Raw genomic sequence first — 20,464 nt, 5'->3', positions numbered from 1 at the left:
ATTCATCTCGAGGTCCTAAACTGTCCCCCAAAATGTATGTAGAGTGAAATATGTAAACATCCAATCCAATCAATTCACGCGGTTTCCGCTTATACGAAAATCCGCCTCGGGTTGGCAGTACAACCGTTTACTTTAGCACGTAATGTTATTGATTTTACTGATAATATAAAATATATTTTCGTATGTTTGAGAACATGTCGTTATTGATTCGATATTTGTTCATCTGAATTTCTGCTCGGAAAATAAACAACATGGGTGTATTCTTTTTAATTAATGTGAAAATTCATAACATTTATTTGTAGCAGTTTTACTAAATTTATACATAGCTTTCCATGTTTAAAAAAACTTTATTTTTTATATGTTTTCCTTTTTTCCACGATTTTTTGGCGTTACTCAGAACTTTTTGGAGCACTTATATCGATTTCCAATAAGATGATTCCAATGAATCTTAGACAGGATCCAATAGCATATAAAAAACAGTGAATAAACAGTGAGGTGAACCCAAAATCTCATTGGAACTTTTGTACCTTTTTTGAAGGGCAAAGAATTATAACTGAATGTGAAATTATGGCATCCATAATTTAAATTACTCTTCTGTTTTGTTTGACCAAAAATATGAATAAAAAAAAACTACAAAAAACCAACATCCACTTTCATCCTAATGTAAATGCTTCCTAATGTAGCTGAAACTTGTAATGTAAATTCATAGCCACAAGACTCATAATTAAAACCCTTTGTACTATTCTTCCAGCAATTATACTTGAATAAACGTATTTTAATTCGTGCTACTAACATACTTCAATCAGTTTTAAATTATTATCTTGTACTTAATTTACTTAATTGTTAGGTTCTAGCTAAGAATTATATCAAATATTTGACACTTATCAGTTGGTAATCAACCAAAAAAGCTACAAAACTAACGCCCACCTCTTGCAAAGTTTTTTTTTTCACTCCATTTTCCTTTTTCCAATCGATCGAAAAACGGAGCAATTTCGCTCAAACCAAACTGCCCCAAAACCACACCACGTTTAATTTAAATTAACAGCGTCCACCATCAAACGACAAAATGCGAACACCCACCGCCAATAATGACTCAATAAAAGTCTGAGGTCAGCCTGCCGTAGAAAGCCTCCAAAGAGCCTCCACCGCAGCCCGAACAATGAACAGAACAGAACGTCCCTAATCAGACCGGTCTCGCCACGGCTTCAAACAATGAAAGGATTAGGTGGCGCGTAATTAAATCGGCACAGCAAATTAAAACTTTGCCCACGTGCCTACGGCAGAAAACGGGCAGAGTGATAAAAAGTAAGAATTCAAGCAACGAAAAACCCTCCCATCCACGGAAAGCATGCTCCTGCTCTAGCCGGAACTCGTGCGACGACGACCATGAAACTAATTACCCGAAGGAGCCTTGTTGTGTCGTCGGAGCGTCGCAAACGTTCCGGTGAAAAGCACTTGGGTTGCCCAAACTAGGGAACGTTTTACGATACCGGGTTGGAGTAGTTTTTAGCCGAAGGACAAACCACGGAAACCACTCCAAGCTATTGCACTTCAACGCTTCCGTGTCGTGTCTTTAGCGAGAAGAAAGCGTCCCATTTTCTTGCCCAGTTTTATTGCATCTGGCTTGCTTTTGAATCGAGCAAAAAAGGACAAACAATTTACTTCTGACTGTATTTAAGGCGATGGATGCATTGCTTGATTTGACCTTAGTTTCGGCCTTTTTTAAGGGGTCTACAGTGTTGAAAGGAAGTCAACAAAAACAGTCGCGGGTCAGCAAGTCAAATCCATTAAGGGAAAGGGCTTTTGGGCCCGAAGACTGCACAAATTCCTTTGTCTGAGCTTGGGGTTTTGCGAAGTGTCCTTTAAAATGTTTACACTTTTAATGCATTCCAAGCGTCCCTTTTCTGCATTGTTGTGCAAAAGCAAACCTCATTTGCTATGCCCCACCGCACCCAGAAAGCCTCAAGGACGCAGAAAAATGTACACCGCAAAAAGGATAATTATCTCGCATTACATAAACAACTACGGCCCACGGAGTGGAAGCTTTTTCGCAAAGTTAACTGGGTGGAAAAATTGGCATTCCGTGCGGGTTCCACCATCCCAGCGAACGTGAAACTTCGGCGCAATAATGGGACGAGTTTTAGCGTGGCAAAGCGCGACTTTTGCTGGCTCGCTCGCGTAACCAACCGGCACGCGCGGCAAAATGGCAACAAGCTACGCAAACAAACGTGCATTTGGGCTCGAAATTCTGGACCGTTCTGGTAAACAAATTTAACTTTCCCCTTCGTGGAGATGGAAAGTTTGTCTACACACGGCGGTACAGGTCTATTTCTTTTGCATATAAAAACGAAACGAGAGATTGAGGAAAAGAGTTACGCCCCACGACCACAGGAAGACAAATTTCCCGATCGATAAATAAACCCAATCACTGCTCCTTGGGGGCGGGAGAGATTTTCTTAAGGATAATCCGCATCCCTTCCCGGAACGGTGCGATCGATGGCTTTCCCGGGTACGGAAAGGGAAGGAAGTTGGGTTGCTTTCCTTTTTTTCTCCTGGCCGTAGGGGAGGAAAATATGGAAATCAGAAACGATTTGTCATTTTGCATCGTATTATGTGGGGACTATCCGAGTTGAGCCCTTTCCGCTGTGCCCATGGCCATGCGTGTCGTGTGTGTGTATGTGTGTCGTTATTGTGCGGACAGCCTGGCCGATCCTTGAGCCACCAGCACCAGCCAGTCTGGTGCCCACGGGGCGCGTTATTGAATATTGAAGGAAAATATTAATCATCTTCCGCAAACAGACGCGCGGCAGTGTGTGCATGTGTGTGTCAGGAGGTTGTAAATCTTTGGGGCGGAACTAGAGCAACGAAATAGTGAAGAAAAAATATGGACACATTGGCCATATTGTGTGCTGGATTAGACGGTGGGTCGTGAAAGAAAAAGTCGAACCGCTTGGAATAACAAATCACGTGTCCTTTGTTAAGCCTTTCGAGCCAAAAGGACCCGAGATGGATGACCCGTTAGCAATTTAAAAGAGTTCAGATAAATAGTACAATAAAATAACTATTGAGCTATTATTCTTATCGCAAAAAGCACTGCCCGCTGTAGTATGCAAAAGGGCCTTTTCGCTTCACAGCCACCTGTCTTAAGCAATGGCTGAAGCAACACTTCACGCTGCAACTCTCTGCAAAAGGGAAAACGAATCCTCTGTAGACAAAAGGCGAGTTTTTGTCCGTGAAATATGTTTCCTTAGACGCGTCCGAGCACATTCAAGCTCGTACAATCGGACGTCCGGTCCGGCACGTGATACCGGAAAGCATCTTCGTCGAGTGCTGTGCAAACAGCCAGCACCTCGGAGCCGCTGCTGAGAGGGCAATTTGTGACAAGTGCGACAGACGGAAACCCAACATAACCGGACACGAGCACACACACACACACACACACCTTCAGGCAAGCAGTGTTTGCTGTGGGGCAGGAGCCGGATTGGGTCTCTTGCTGGTGCTGCACGAAAGGGCTTCGAATCAAAGGAATGACAAAACTGTGACAAAAGTGAAGGAAACATAGCTTCACAGCTTGCTCTCGGAGTGGACGGGAACGTCTCTTGACTGCAAGGGGGTCAGTTTTGCTGTATGTATTTGATGTTTTATTTCATTTTCTGGTTCTTCTATGGTAGTGGAAGGGCGAATGTTGTCTGTGAAAAGAATAGCTTTGGGAGCAGCAAGAGATAGCTCAGCTTTTTAATACTGCAAATAATCTTGGAAGTGACTTCTCAAATAATGAGTTTTTTCACTTCTCGTTCAATTATAGAAACATCTAAATGAGCCGTTGAGATACAAATCTAGTTCATATCTTATTGCCGAAAGTAGATGTAGATCCTCAAGTTCAATATGATAACGAAATTGATGAGTCAACAAGATTACTCTTTAGCAAATCCATGAAGCGTTGCTTGACCACTGGATTAACTGTGTTCAAAATTCGTTCAATTTACGCTCGTTTGTTCAATTCGAGGCTCACAAAAATACTGTGATGGGATTGAAGTATTGGTAAAAGGTAAGGTCGTCGTCATTCAAAAAGAATCAGTGTTTTAATGCTACCACATCTAATATTAAATAACTACGTTTATCCCACATCTTATTGTTTATAATTGCGAAAGAGTCTTATCCAAGTGTACAAGCTTCAAAAGAATTCTTCTCTTCTAGTAAAACGACAGCGACTGTGTCCACAGTGTACAGTGCTTAGATACAGTGTGCTTAGAAAGTGAGGGGTAGATAACGTATTACTATAATTTTAATATGCCATCAGCAACTATACTTCCACCAAATAATTGATAATGAATGATGGTTTGTCCAACTTATCTACCAAGTTGTTTAAAGTATACAGCTTTTCCAACAGCATTACCCTTTAATAAGGTATTGTTTCGTGTTGGAGGAGCTGAAGAGAAGCTATCTGCTCGATGATATCAAATATCCTTCAATCTTTTCCTAGGAACGGACAAGTACAGGCCGATTCCTGAAATTGTTTCCAGCAAGCTGTTGAGCACCGTTCCAAGAAAACAAACCGAATCAAAAGCAGACAAGCACGTGTCGACTCAAATTTGAAATATTTAAATGAATGAGTCCTAGATAGGCTTCAGTTTTCAACACCAAAATTCAATGAAATATAATCTTTACCTCGATAACCAATTCAAGACCCATCGTATCGTTAAGTAAGCAGCGGAATTGGATAAATAATCAATATTCTAACATCACATAAACAAGCTATGCAAATGAACGAATTATGATTTCCAATGCAAAACAAATACAATCACATCAAGCACTTCAGGCACGGGCATCACAACCCCAGGGCACGTAAAACATAGTTACACATTACAGATAGCAACTAGTTGCTCGCTCCTCTCTGTCTGTCTCTCTCTCTCTCTCTCTCTCTCTCTCTCTCTCTCTCTCTCTCTCTCTCTCTCTCACACACACACACACACATAACATTCGCAACAAAAATAATCACAATGTTTCATTCCATCCTTGAATCAACTTATTTTCAACTACAGAATAAATTGAGCGATGGTGTGCTGCACACAGGACGACGGGCCCAGGCCCAGGCAGGCTGCATGCAAATGCGTTACGCTCCACCCACTCACCGCACACACCGGCGCGACTCAATGCCATCTTGCCAACTTGTTCGAATGCAAACCCGGAAACCTGTGTGTGCACCCCAGCGTACCCAGCACGTACAATGTTTCCTGTTTCGTTAAACCCCACACCGTTTCCGCTTCGTACGACGGAAATTGTGGCAAAAAGTGTAGTAAAAACACACAGATACACATAACAACTCGCGACTAGCTTTCCATATTCATGAGAACCGCCACGGAACCGACCCATGTTCCGTGCGCGCAGTTCAATAATTTATTGACATCACTACTACTACTACTGTGGACGGAAGAGGAAATGTGAACCGTCCCCCCTGTCAGTGGGTAAACAAAGTTAACAGACTGTGCTTGGTTGCAATTGTACTACTTACTTCCGCGAACCGGCGACCTCCTCCACGATGCAGCGATTCCTTCGCCACCGGCAGGGCGCTATCGTCCAGTAGCTGGAGGCTGCACTGCGGGCCCATCCTTCCTCCGGGTACAGCAGGACCTGTGACGAGTGTTTAAGATTCACATCAGATACGGCGCATTAGCCTGGATTAGCGCGCGAGACGATGGGTAATTGAGAGGGACAGGGACACAGGGAAAAAGAAACAAAGAACTAAAAGAACTACCCCAGCAACTTTACACACTAAATGATTCGTACAGATTTAATGAAGCTTTAGGAAAGCGGGACGACAAATGGAAAATTTCGACTCTTGCTAGCTGCTGGGTTGTTAATCTGGACAAGATTCCGGTGATAATGACGATACGTTGGGTAAAGTGAATTAGATCGTCCGGTGTTAGGTTAGGAATGCTTTCGGAACCAGCCTCGGTTCCATCTATGGGTGACACAGCAAGATTTTATCGTGTTAATGAAATTAAATGGGAGTGTGGAAGAACAAAATAAAAAAAAACCAGGGATGTAAAAGAAGATTAACACAGTAATACACTTTCTGGGCGTTAATTAATTGATAAACTTCTGGAAGTTTTTTTGTGCTCTAGGGTTCTCAGATTCAACAGTATGAGTTTAATAAACAAATGAAACCAAATTTTAAGAAGCTTTTCCCCCTCTTTAAATTATACTACAAACTTGAAGCCCGTGCACACAAAACCCTACACCTACCTTGTTCGGGTAGCCGTTGTATCGGAGCAGCTTCTTGCAGCACTTGCCACGGCTCTCGAAGTAGATTTCGGACGGCGGTCGGGCCGGTGCCCGGTTGAGCACGCAGCAACCGACATGGGTGGGTGAGGCCGGTGGGTGAAAGAACGCCGACGCGAACGTTCGGTCGCTACCCTTGTCGATGGTGGCGATGTTGGATGCCTTAAAGTCCATCATCAACATCGGGATGGATGCTGAAACAGAAACACGTAAAAGCAAACATTAACAAACTGGTGAAGCTGGTACAAAATTACAAGAAAACATTCAATATAAGAACGGTTCAGATAGATTAAATAAGCTGATGGCAGGTTTTGTTTGTCCTTTTTTATTTTTTTTTCTCTTTTTCTCATGCACACATATGGCTAGTGAAAATTGCATAGATTATCCTTATGTAACCATGCTGTACATCGCACACCAACACTACTACCCACAAGGGAGTTAACTCTGCCCGGCCAGTGGACGGTAACATGTGGTGCTGCAAAGGAAGACAGCCCACGACAGGCACACACACACACACACACACACAAACACCCACACACATGCGCTCTCAAACATGGCTGTGGCAAAGATAATTTAAATAAGTGATGTCCTGGCAGTGCTGCACATGTTTGCTAACTATGGTGTGTTGTCTTGTTTCTCATTACTTGAGGAGGAGGCGAGCTGTTGAGCGAAGGTTTGAAAGTTCACGAGCAGTGGGTGGAAGACGATTTGCCAGGATATTATCATATATTTAAAGAGCGGTTTCTCTGATAGAGCAAAGTAGGGTATTTGGGAAAGTTTGTGAAATAAATATTTAAGTTGAGATTTATTTTTTTGAAAAACACATCTCAAACTTCTGCAGGCCGAAAGAACTCCATTAGAGCTAAAGCCTCTATAAAATATTCCAATAACAATGCAGATCTTAGTTTGTGAATCATGTTATTGTATAAATTTGATTTGTTTCAATAAACGATATTCAGAAGATGATATCCGAATGTTTTTTTTATAATTAATGTCTTTGTTTCTATTTATTGTATATAAATAAACTAAAGTTATCAACATTAATTATCATTCTTAAGCGTGTAACATTTCAGCATTATTTTACTGACTTTTTAAAGCTTCAAATGACATGTTCAAATGACGCTATATTGTGTTTGAAGTAGCTGTTTACACAATTTCTGCAAAAAGAAATCACCGATTAATGTTGTAATGAGTTTATTTTAAACTCAATTCTAAACAGGAAAATAAACGCAATGAAAACCAACTCAACGTGTTGTAATATGGCTCCACTTGGACAGCAATGCTGCAACTATGCAGTAAATAAATGACACTCATCATCATGTCAAAGCCTTTCTCCAGATGAAAGCTTCCATGCAACTACAAACATCGTGTAAGTAATCAGTATGAATAGATCTCTATAAGTTATCAGAAGAAGAACCTCTCTTTCAAATTAAAGAACAATTTTATTCACGACTGAAGAAAAACGATTCGTAAATGCGGAGCTGTCGCCCAGCCAGACAGATATTATGATTTAATTACCATAATCATACGCCATTACATATCCCAATGAAGCTCTTTGCATCCATCAGAACGTTCTCGCACCGCCAGCCGCACCAGCAGCAACGACATCAGCAGCAAATGAAGTGATAATGATGAATGCATTAGCCTTGCTCCGCAGCGGCCCAGAACGGCATGGGAGCAAAATTGGCTGGTAAATAATTATCAGTCATTTGTCATAAGCGTCGCAAGCGACTGCGACTGCGACAAAAAGTGGTTGTGAGACAGCGGGGTCTCCTTTAAGCGGTTGCAGCCTGAGGTTGCAAATTGTTCTTATCGTTTGAGTTGCGTTGGAGTTAATAGCGTTGTAGATTAAAGAGATTGTGGAAATAAAATCGGAGCTACGGGTTGATCCTTTTTTAGATTTCAATTAAAAATTGGATGTTAATTAAAACGCATTCTCGGAATGACTTTTATCTGCCTTTTCCAAATCTAATTGAAGTTGAATTGAGCTCAAGACGATGGTTTGGAAAAGCAAAAGTGGAAAAATGCTCCTCACTGCTTGAAAGCAGGAATAGAAAATTATTAGGAAGCGCATTGCCAATGTATACACTCAGCGGGGAACAACCCAACCATTTCAATTTCAATAAACACTCCAACGGTTGATTGGAACTTAAAAGCAAACCCAGAAGCATACCATAGGTACACGAAAAAAAAAACACTCAAGTCAGCACAAGATCGCACTGGCTAGAATATACCTGAGCTACCTGATAGAACCAAATGCAAAGCAGTAAATGCAAAAGGTTCGTGCAAAAGACAAGAGTGAAAGCGAAAGAGCACTTCCGACATTGCATTGGGCGTTCGTTGGTTCGATGTCGTTTCTATTTGGTTCTGCTTTTGCGTTAACGAAGATTTTAATTAAAATTTTCTTTGCACCTTCGCACGAGTGCAAATTTGTGGTGAAGAGAACCTTAAAAAAGGAGAAAAATTCGTACTCTTCCGAGTTAAAGTAGAAATTAAATAGATTGCATAAGCATAGAAGTGTAAGAAAAAACGCGAGTAACACTGTTGATGGATGTTTAATTGAAAAGTTGATTGTTCAATTTAAAGAGTTTACGCTTTTTCAATTTTTGGTGTTTTATGTGGAAAACAAAAAGAATATAAAAAGATGTCCTAGAATTTAAGCTCCAATTTGCAAACGACGAAATGCTTGATGCTCATGCTGTTTTTCACAGTACATCTGCTCTTCGTAAAGAACTACTTTGCGTAACTGGTTTCGGTTTGGTTCTTTCTTTAGTAACGACTCCCCCCTCCCCCTCCCCCTCTATCTCCTCCCCACTGTACTGGTACTGAAAGCAAAACCCTTCCCAACCAAACAAACGGCTTAATCGAAAAAGTTCACCCCGAAAGAATCTGCAAACCAGGCAAAAGGCAAACTCCGAGAAGAAAGCTAGCCTCATCCCTGCCCACGTCAAAAACCGACCAGGAAACCAACCATTGCACCAGTCAACAATTCGAACTCTCGTTTAGTTCAGGAAGCCCAAACTCATCCTCGTTTAAGGGTCAAAGCAGAGCCCGCTAGTTGTCTGTATGTAAATGCTGTATGTGTTTGTGTGTGTTGGTCTATCTGTGTGCTCCCAACCTCAATACGACCTCATCCCAAAACCGTAACAAGGAGCAACTTTCAGCCTACAGGCTGTGGAGCCGGCTTTAAGTATCTTCCAGTTGAAATGAAACGAAAAGCAACCGAATGTTCGCTTTTTCCGCTCTTCTTTGTAAACGGTGCTCTACTAGCTTTTGGTGCGCTGGCTCTGCTCTGTGCTCCCGAGAAACCTTGGAACTAGTTGTGGCCTCAGACATTGTATGCCCAGCCTTCCAGCATCCTTCCCCCATCCCGGGTGGAGTGGTCAACGTACTATAATGCTTTGCTTTCGCTTCAGCAGCTGGTCCTCAGCGTTGGGAGTGGTTTCTCGGCAGCAGATGGATTGACTTTTAAGCTTTTCTCCGCTTCAGCTGTTGGGCAAACAAGTGGGGCAAAAACCGAACCGGAGTCTCTGGTTCGGTGTTTCATTTCCTAACTTTTGTGCAAGCCGATTTTGCACTTCGGTTCCAAAAATAGACTGTGCAAAGCTATACGGAATAGGAGCGGCGACGAGAAGCTGTGGGGTATTTGAGGGTAAAACTTGTTTAAAAGTGAGTCTGCACGCTGTTGGGCTTTGTTAGGGAAGGCCGAAACTGTAAATGTAACCATTTTTACATTGAGGTTGAAATCTAATCTGATGCCTATTGGAATTTGAAGGTAAGAAGCATACGACTTTTGTACCCAGTCTTTAACCAGATACCGGTATTTTTATTACAGCAAGTAGCTCTAAACGATGTGTTTAAAATGGTAATGAATGCACCACCTAGGATAAGGTAAACACATCTCCATGAGAGTAAAAACAACTTCACTATAGAAGATATTAGCAAAACTATTTCGTAATTTTTTAATTACATCATTCTCATTAAATTTTATTAACTTTAGCTGTAAATGAACTTTATACATTTTTACATCATCATATTTTTAGATGTAAGTCGATTTTGAAACGGTTACAAAAGTTCCTTTCAATAATAAGTGAAAGAATAAAGACGTTACGTTGAAATTCATACACTAATAGAGCAACAAAACATAGCCCTGCATCAACTATAGGAACATATTGAAACTCCAAAGCAAACAAGTAATCGGTAAGTAAACTCCAATTCCGGGAAACAATCGTTTCATAAAATATGGGTGAAAAACTAACGTTAAGCTAGAGTTCAAGCTCTACTCCTTGACAAATCGCACCCTACAAGCACAATCAATCGATGAACCATTTAATCCTCGGTGAAGACTTTCCAACGATCCGGCGATATCTTTAAACAGCACACCTTCATCAGCAATCAGCCCTTCCCCAACGATGGCCCCAATGGATACAAACCCGACGTCATCATTAATATTGTTTAATGTGTTGTTCTCGCAGGACGGCTTCCGTCTGCCATCGTATCGGATCGCTAGCGTCTAGATTACAAAGTCCACACACACAAACACACACACACACACACACGCCAGCCTGCAGTTTCCTCCCTGCAACATAGACACATGAATTATGACCGACAGATCAGCTATTATTTTCCATCACATGTCTTCATCGTGACAATGCTTTCACACCACACCGCTGCTAGATGCGCATCGTTCCTGTGTGCTTGGGAGATAATTTATAGGGCCGGCAAACGGTCGGCGGCGTGCGGTAAAGGCGTAGATGGTTAGGTGCGTGTAAATGACTGCGAGCGACTACGATGAAACATCCTGTAGGCACATCTTAATGCATGTGTATGTTCGCTACCGGGTCGATAAATTTCACCCTGTGCAAACTCATAAAACGCTTCGTCGGTTCGATTGTTCACCGTAACGTTCGTTTTCATCGACCGGATCGCGCGTTGTCCATGGAGAGAGCTTACGGTGTAATAAACACGTGATGTATTAAGGTACAAAATTACGCTGTAATATGTTGAACATTGGACGACGAACAGAGGTATTATTGTACTGGAAGTGAACGAGAATGAGATTCTTTAATATACGATAAATATTTACTATAACAACAAAGTTAAGATGTGAGCTTCCTACTAGGCAAAACCTACTCAGGCATGTAGTCTTCCGAACATAAAATCAATTTGCCAAGCCTAATTGATTTTACTGGAGCATCGTACTGTACACCAGCAACGACCGGAAGTGGCTTGGAACCCAACCCAACTCCTACGCGTTATAATTGACTTACGTAGCAATAATACCTTCTCATCGACAAAATTAGCTGACAAGGGCCCGACTTGCGCAAAGTTGATCCACCGCCCGGTGGCCTTCCGGCACAAAACTTCATCCCGAGCTGGAAGCGTTGAGTATATTTTCCATGTAGCTGTAACTTTCCTCCCTTTCCCATCAACCCATCGTAATACATGGGGGGACGGGGTCGTCCTGTTGTCGATAATAGCCGATAAGCGACCTCAGCCTCAGTGGTCTCAGTCGCCTGACGAAGGTTCGATCGCCTGCGGTTTTTGCGTAAAACTTTTGCGACACAAAATCTTATACTTCGTTCGTATGGTGAAGGGAGACGGGTGCGCACTTGGCAGCAGGAAAAGCTTCATCCGGTGTCGCTTATAGGGGCAAGTAATATCCGATTTGAGCCGGTCTCGTAGTACAGTCGTCAACTCGTACGACTTAACAACATGCCCGTCATGGGTTCAATCCTCAAATAGACCGCGCCGTCATACGTAGGACTGACTATCCTGCTATGGGGGGGAATCAATTAGTCACTGAAAGCCAAGCCCACAAATGGGTACAGGCAGGCCTTGACCGACATCGGTTGTTGAGCCAAAGAAGAAGAAGAATATCCGATTTGGAGGGGGCTGTTAGTTGGGCAATTTTTTGCGCTGGACAGTGAAATAATTTCCGGACATAGGTGGGGTTTGTGGAGCGAGAGGAGTTCTGGATGTGGGATGTATAAATATTGATCGATTTGCGGAATGAATCAAATCGCCAATTAGGGTAGTTTGAGGGTTGCTTTTGGCGTGGAGCTTTAATCGGGTAGTTCTAGTTGTGGTTTAAGGTTTGTGGGATTTGGTTGTTGTGAGATTATTGCCAGATTTGACTCTCAAAGTGTAGTTCCAGTTGGAGGTTAATGTTCTTGAGGTTTAACAAGCTAAAACATTTCTGAAGTTCAAGTTATTCATCGTCAAGGATTTGAAGCATGCAAGACATCCAGATGTACAACTATTTGTTAAGAAGCTTTCGTCAACAAAAGCACTGCTTAGCTATACTTGCCATTAACGCTGGTAGTTATATAGCCTTGGACGTTTTCTTTTATATAAGGGCAAATTACAGTTTACTTCTGGTGTGGAGCTTTAAGCGGGTAGCGCTCATTGAAGCTAAAGGTTTGTGGAAACTGATTGTTGTGTAATCATTTTCAAATTTAACTCTCAAAGTTTAATACGAATTTGCGGATGTTTGCTGTTGAGATTATCAATTTAAACTATTCCAGGATTCCATGATTCCAAGAAGGATTTGAAACCTACAAGACGTAGGCAGATACAGGATGTAGTATGAATAAACGTCCTACTTTTCTCGATGTTGAACTATTTGTATCGATCTGGACCTCAGCCATGCAAATATATGTGAAGTTCTAGCCTATGTCTAGATCAGCGATCGGCAAAGTACGGCTCGTGATCCGCATGCGAAACTTTCATTTCAAGATGGCGACTCCTAATCATTCATATACCTTATAGAACTTTTACAAATGTATACTCTTGGTGTAGCTATTTGCCTCTTCTCATGTAACTCTACGAACATGTTTGTAGAAATTAGTTCTATTGGTCGTTAAGTTTGCTGACCTCTGCTCTGGAAAATCAAAATTAAGGTATGGCTACGGCCGTTAGACAAGAAGTGTGTTACGGTGTTTTGTCTCAATATTGAAATAGATTTAAAAATGCCTTTTTATAGCATGAATCTAGGCCAGTACATCCAAATCTGTTTCAAGAAGTTTCTAAGTAACTAATGTTGTCGAAGTTGAGTAGTACACTGTGCAGTACATACATTTGAACATATCCAACAGATTTTTCAACAATTTCCTATTTTAATTTAGAGTTGTATGAAACTCTGGGAAAGCATTATTGTCCTTCGGTCAAAGAAATACATTATTTTTGAGCCTGTATAATAGCCACCTTTCACACCAACTACATACATTTCAGGGAACTATTGCAGGTTGGTAATATCCGCAAAAAACGCAATGTCGTGCTGACAATTGCTACACTACAGCGGAAAAGGTTCACCAGCAAGGAAATGGATGCAACCAAAACGATAACGTTGAAAATAATTGCCTCACTCGTGGATTTTTAAGTGAGTGTGTGTGTGTGTGTTTGCAATGTCAAACGATTGCACAGGGATTGAAGTTGACCAGTAGACCACCACCACGGGTCTAGCTTTCCCATTTTGGAACACAGTGCAGCAATATACCAGCCAAAGCCAATGGGAAAGTCACCAGATTTAAAAATAACATATTACAGCTATCCTGTTCGAGCTGTGGTGCGGGGCTAGACGTGCGCAAAGAACCTGCCCTGTTCTGAGGTGTTCTATTTTTATGGAGCTTGCATCGAGGGTGAGGGAAGTTTACTTTCGTTCGCTCGTTTCGCAATCGTTCAAACAGCTGAAAGTAATCTGGTGTGGAAGAATATTGACTTTACGCTTCGGTTAGTGTGCCGTTTCGGCCAGTCACACTTTGCAGCAACGTATGAAACTCACCGGGAAGCATCGTGAGAAGGTCACAAATTGTGGCACACTTGCAAGAACGAAGGACAATTTATCCACCTATAACGTTTAATCGTTTTTATTGCAGTCCGTAGTTGTCACCATAAGAAAAAGTTTAAAGCACCAGCTGTTGAAGTTGAGTTAAAGGGAGTAGCACAAAAAAGGGGTTCAATGCATCTTTAAGAAGCGCAAAATATTTAAAACAGCAATGATGTTCAACGCTGCTGAAGGATGTGCCAGGGTGTACCAGGAATAAATGTCCAAAAGTGATCCTAATGACTCTTATGTTTCAACTAGACACCTGATATTATTCGGGTAAATTGGGCCCCTTTTATGCACCGGACATAAGCTCTCCATCAGTGCATCCATGTCCGAACGAACTTCCAGCAAACTCCTGCCCCAAACGACCCCAATGTGATCGGGTGTCCAGTTACAGCGATACCAACTATGTACACTCGACAAAAAGTTCTTTGTGTGCCTGTGCGGCCGGTTTATCTCGCGTTGACTCCTACTGGTTGGACTGGTCGACATGTCAGCGCCGCGTGACAGCCGGTGCTTGGGAACCCGGTGCCAGCGGGCGCTGGAAGCTAATGCTCGATGTACATCGGACCACCACCCAATGCCAGCATCAATGTCTCCTGTCCCTGGAAGGCTGTGTCCGCTGTGTTGTGCTCAAGGGCGCTACATCCACCGGACATCCCTTAATCAAATTATTCATTATCATTTGCTTGCGGGTTCGCTTTCAACGGTCATATCGTTCTGATGACGGGCCATGGCCCAGGTGACGCTGTTTCGGCTGGGAAACAACACGAATGGTGCACACCTTGCTACATTCGTCCACCACATCCTACCCCCCAACATCATTGTGCATAGAAATGGACGATCTCCTATCTGGAGGATATTCGTGTGGGTAAAGGGCAGACACCATTATAAAGCCGTCCATGGAAACCAAACTCAACCCACTGCACACAGTGGCGGAGTATGAAAGGTTCTAATTGCTGGCAAAACAGGACATTCCACCGGTTACTGGGACGGAAAGCTGAAAGCGTCCGAAAGCGAGCGAGTTGGTTGTGTTCACCGGTGATAAGCTGTCCCACCGACCGGCTGAATTCGTGGGTTGAGTTTGTCGATTCCACTGGGAGTAGTCGGAAGGTTGTGGGACACTGCGCAAGCCGGACGAATGCAGTTTGCTCCCGGGGGTCCTTTTAAAATATCGTTGGGTACGGGTAAAATTTGATTTGTGCCCGTTATCCCGTGCCGTGTGAATGGAGTGTCGCGTGGGAAGCAACGTCTGTGGTCCTTTACATGATCATTACTAGCGTCACTGTTATGAGATGTTGTCAACGTGGCCCATTACAAAAGCGCTATCTCTCGAGCACGCTTCAAGTGGGATATGTGTGTTTGTGTTTTGTGAGGTTAGTATTATAACAGGATACAACTACACTGAAAGAGATTTGAGTTCGTTTTAGAAGAGAAAGGGATACGACCATTCGCATTCTTTGAAGCATGAACCTTTCTTACACTTTTTTGACTTAGTTCATTTGAGTAGAAACGCTTAATGTTTCATGTAGTAGTTCATACTAAAGAATATGGAAGTCATAGGTACTGCTATGTGATGAAATGTTTCAACACATAGGTTAAACTAAACATGTTATGCATCGAATCTAAGGGCATTTATGTAGTTGTTCCATAACAACTTTATTTAAATCTTTCTTTCACCTCTCTCGGGTCAAAGGTCAGCAACGACAACTGAGGGCGAAAGCTGAGTTGTGCGCTAAACCTGTCATTGTACATCGTGAGAAAGCAGTGCATCTGAAGGAACCAGTCACGACGGGCGAAGCAGAGACTTTTGTCGCACCTTTACCAGTGCCAGTACTCACACTCACGCCTCTGAGACTCCTTCTATATCTTACGAAACCATGATGGCATGAAAGCGTCCACCATTAAGTCCGGGATAATAGATTGTCAGACGAAAGGCGTGAAACCGTGTATGGTTTCGAATATTCTTGTAGTCTATTTTGAATTGTTACTTTACTCATCTTTAACATTAGTAAAAAGTGAAACTTTTCGAAGAAAGTATCCACTTATAATAGCTCAAAGATGGGCTCAAATTGCTTCACCAGTATTCAATATTCAACATGTGTGCCTAAAATTCTCACTTGGTAAAGGCCAGGTTACAGCTCCAGTGAAATTGAACGTGAAATTTTGTGTTTTTTGTGCTATATATCATCAAATACTAATTAGAAAATGGCTTATTGTACACATATTTTGATGAACATTGAATGAACATTGTTTCACTCAAGGTCTAAATCGACCTTAAAGTAGAGTTTGTTTCCACGGTTTTGAAGCATATTTTTGTTACTCAAAAAAGCATCAACCTCTTCTTCGTACAGATAAACGCCCTCGCACCAGTCCCATATGTGAACGAGTGTCACGCGACATTAATCTTTTTACCCAACGGCCATATTGAATCGAAATCATTTCCATTGCACATAATTTCATTTCTTTCGAATCGAATTTCGAACGAGCAATCGAACCAAGCTAAACTAACATTTCAAAACATTGAATTATTTCTTCGTTCCTCGGTAGCGCGAGTGTATCGAAACATGGATTCACTCGATGCTGGCAAATGTAATTTGTTGGCGGATTGGAATTTAACATTAAAAAGAGGCTTTGCAGTCGAAACAGGTGCAATAAAAAAATCCTATTTCAGCCAGCACAAGTTATCAACCTATCGCCCTTTAAAGGATCGTTCGCATTCCTCGCTCTCCCTAGCAGAGCACCGTCAACAGCCATCCGTTGCTAGCTAAAGGTGAACTGTTTGTGTCACAGCAAGGGATGGGACAGAAAAGCGACAGCTAACAGTGACACGATTACAACGGTGCGGTAAATACCGGTGCGGTGGATAAATGGGGAATCGGGGGAAGCAAAGTTCGACAGACGGACGGAAACAGACCAGATCCGACCATTGCCTACTGTTGGTTGGAAATTTCGCCCCGACCGTCCCGGACGAGCTGGATTTAGCTCACCAAAAAGTGAAATAACACTGGCACGAATCTTCTCGGAAAACGGCAAAACAAGCCGCCTACCTTTGGCAAGCGAACTTGATACACGGTCAAATACTCGGGGAAAATGGGTAGACGTCCGACGAAGGACAGGTCGGTGTTGGTTTCCTATCGAAGGAAAACTAATTTTAAATTTCGTCCCACTAGTATCGGCCCACCAAATGAATGGTATCTTGTCTGTGTGTGTGTGTGGGGGGGGGGGGATTACTTTTGCTCCTTGTCACACGCCAGTAGTTGAGGCGCATGGTTTGCGTTTCTCTTTCGCAAGCGCATCGTCATCGTTTGGGGAAGGATTTTGCCAGGGTTCTGGCACGTTTATAAATAGCGAAACAAAGCCACCTTCATGATGATGTTTTTCAATCGCTTTTCTTTTCGGGCTTTTTTTATCTTGTCTTCCTTTTTTCTGTGTGTTGAGACCCCCATTCCGGACAACTTTCCCGGTGGATTACATTCATTTTCTGTTAATAAAAGTCTCCCATTTTGGAGGCGGTATATTTGTATGCTCTCCCTGTCTCGCTCTGTCTCGTTGTCGTTTTATGCTGTACTGTCTTCTCCCATTCCATCAGATGTGAACTTGGGCGGCAAAGCGAAGAATAAATAAACTCAACATTCAGAGTTGTTTTGTTGCTGCTGCCTAGCTCATCCCATGCTATCGGAAGCCCTAAGTAAACGGAACAGTGCTCTGCTAACGAAACGGCTCCCTTTTCCCATCCAACAACAAACAGCAAAAAAGCTAGAATTTCACTAATCTAAATTCCTTTCCAAAATTACGCCTCAGTACGGTGCGCAGTGTAAAAACAAAACAAGACAAAGCGCAGAGCCCGTAAAACCAAGGTGATCGTGTGCGTTGAAGCGCCCGGAATCCTTCGCGTATCTAAAGTAGGTCTGCAGTGAAACCGACAAACTTTTTTTTGGGCTCCCTCGCCAGCATTCCCACACACCTCCAGCTTTTTTTCGGGGCGAAGTTGGGGCGTGCTGGAATTTGGGATGAATTGACTGAACTTTGTGTGTTTTTTTTTTGTGTGAGTAAGTAAGCACAGGACAGTTTACTGGACCTTGAAGCGGATACAACTTCTTTTTTTCTATCTTCTATTTTCCCTTTATTTAGTTACCCCTCAAGGAAGATTAAGCAAAAGGTGAAGATCAAGAAATATGACCTCCGAACGGTCGAAACCTTTTGGACGGTTGGAAGAGAAACGATGCCCTCCCGATGCGACTAACCTGCAGGGAAGAGGATCAAAAAGTTCAGCAACAAAAAAAGTGTCAAACGGAAATGGCAAGCTGTCAAAACGAATTTTCTGGGCACCTTTTTAAACATTTACAGTGGAAACAATAAACTGTATGACAGGTGGGCGTTTAAACTTTTTTACGTTTTTTAAAGGATCTGCAGCCTGGGAATGAAAATATGTTGATGGAAAAAGCATCCTGTGAATCTTCGTTAAAGTGTTAATTTTTTAGAAAATAAAATAAAGATACTTAACTTTAATTATACCAATGGGTTCATTTCCCTTTACAATGCACCCAGTTTGTACACTTATTCAACTGTTTTTTCAGCTTCATTTTGATTTTGTTTGATTGCTTTTTTACTTTATAGGTGAGGACAAGAGCTCATAATTTTTTCAATATGTTTATTTATTTATTTGCTTAATTTTCATCATATGTGTAAACCCAAATTGAAATATTATAAAATTCATTCAAATAGTTTTGATTTCATCGTTTCATAAAACCGACAAAAATGTAATTTGTATAATGAAACATTAGCTACTTAATTGATTAAACAAAACGTTGATTTCAATTGTCATTACAACATTGTATCCGGATTTTTTTCAAACTATTTGTGAAAATTAGATATATTTAATGAAACCAAAGAGCGAATCGAATGAAATCTAATCGAGCGAATTTTTGACACAAGTAATTTCAACAGTAATACTAGTTTGATATACCCATTAAGATGCTTCATAGTTCGTTTTTAACCCATATGTTGTCCAAATAAACTTACCTTTAATTCAATCCGACCTCCCGCCGCATTCAAACGCAGGTGAAACTTTTACTAGCTAGGCCGTTTCTGTTTGCTTGGAGTTTGTCAACATTATAGCATTTTTTTGTTTCGCATCCACTCTCAAAATAACGTTTTCCACTTCACTTCACCTGTGTCGCTTCATAAACTCATGCCTGTGGTTTATTTTTCACTTGGCACTATTGGTGCTTTATTTAAAGAGAAGGAAAAGCGAAAACATTCGTCATGAATTCAAACAATTTAAGCCACATTTGCAGTACGCAAAACACTCAACAACGCATCCTAACGCCGTGCAGGAAGTGATGTTACACCGCCAGCTCAACCGCTCTTTGCGCCTTAAAGTAGGCTACACGCTGCTGCCCTTCCGTTAGTTGGTGGAGATTTTCATAAAACTTTTCCTATTCCCCTTGCTTTTATGTTTATCCACCACACTAGCGCACGAATGTTAAAATCAGCTCACACAAACCTACACACACACATGCTGAAATGCACACCAACACACACACATATTTGTTAAAGTACTAACGTTACCGAGATTCATGGAAAACTTTATCCCGCCGCGCCCGTAAACTTCAACCGAACAGAGGGAATTGATATGCTACCGGCATTTCCTAACTCCAAACGCGGGACGAGCACATGCAGCGCGCGTATACGCACACACACACACATACGCGCGTCACAACTGCTGCTGCAACACTACCACACCCACAAAGAGCACCAATACGTGCAGCGTTCGCGTTCCCTCTGGCCTGCTTTGATGAGCAAACAGAGGTGCGTACGATCGCTTGAACATCGCTTGAAAGGACCGCACACGGCAGCGGCAGCAAAGCAAAGGGAACATTTAACGCGAAGGGTGGAAAACTCACAATCCTAGGTCGTCGAGTCGTGGGCCCATCGTGCAGAAAAAGGGAAGGTGGTGAAAGTGTGCGGGAAAGAAAATCAACCGATGAAAACAAATACTCGCGCGCGCCCGGTACACGAAAACCCGTGCGCACGTGTGTTTGTGGCGAAGAAATAGGGAGTGTTGCGAAAGACCCTTCCCGGTCCAAAAGGAAGGCGGTCTTCCTCGCCAAACACAAACTCACCCCCCGTTTATCTCACCCACTACGAAGAGGGTGAAGGTGGTTTTTTATGTTATTATTTTACCATATTTTGGTCCCCTACTTGTTCTCCTAGCGCGTAGCGCGGCTCAAGATGGTCCGATAAAAAGACGTTAGCGGCAGCTGTGCTCGTTTCCTTCCCGGAGGGAGATTCGCGTAACGCTAGACAACGCGGCTCTGTACCGCGTTGGTTGGGGAATTCCCAGAGCTA

The 20,464-nt window shown here is 42.3% G+C and overlaps 1 protein-coding gene across 3 annotated transcripts in view; it reads right to left on the bottom strand.

The window, feature by feature from the left end:
- LOC3291414 (uncharacterized) overlaps window positions 1–20,464 on the bottom strand; it is a 31,831-nt gene that overhangs the window by 10,488 nt on the left and 879 nt on the right. For all 3 annotated transcript variants that reach the window (XM_061657287.1, XM_061657288.1, XM_061657289.1), the window contains exons 2-4: window positions 19,136–19,341; window positions 6,247–6,476; window positions 5,513–5,631 (exon numbers count right to left, since the gene is read on the bottom strand). In XM_061657287.1, coding sequence (XP_061513271.1) covers window positions 5,513–5,631; window positions 6,247–6,465 — 338 coding nt within the window. In that variant the 5' untranslated portion in view covers window positions 6,466–6,476; window positions 19,136–19,341. The remainder of the gene's footprint in view (window positions 1–5,512; window positions 5,632–6,246; window positions 6,477–19,135; window positions 19,342–20,464) is intronic.

This window comes from Anopheles gambiae, chromosome 3 (assembly GCF_943734735.2).
Source record: "Anopheles gambiae chromosome 3, idAnoGambNW_F1_1, whole genome shotgun sequence".
In the NCBI taxonomy this organism is placed as follows: Eukaryota; Metazoa; Arthropoda; class Insecta; order Diptera; family Culicidae; genus Anopheles; species Anopheles gambiae.
Note: the sequence above shows the minus strand (reverse complement) of the source record. Positions and strands in the feature narration are given on the sequence as shown.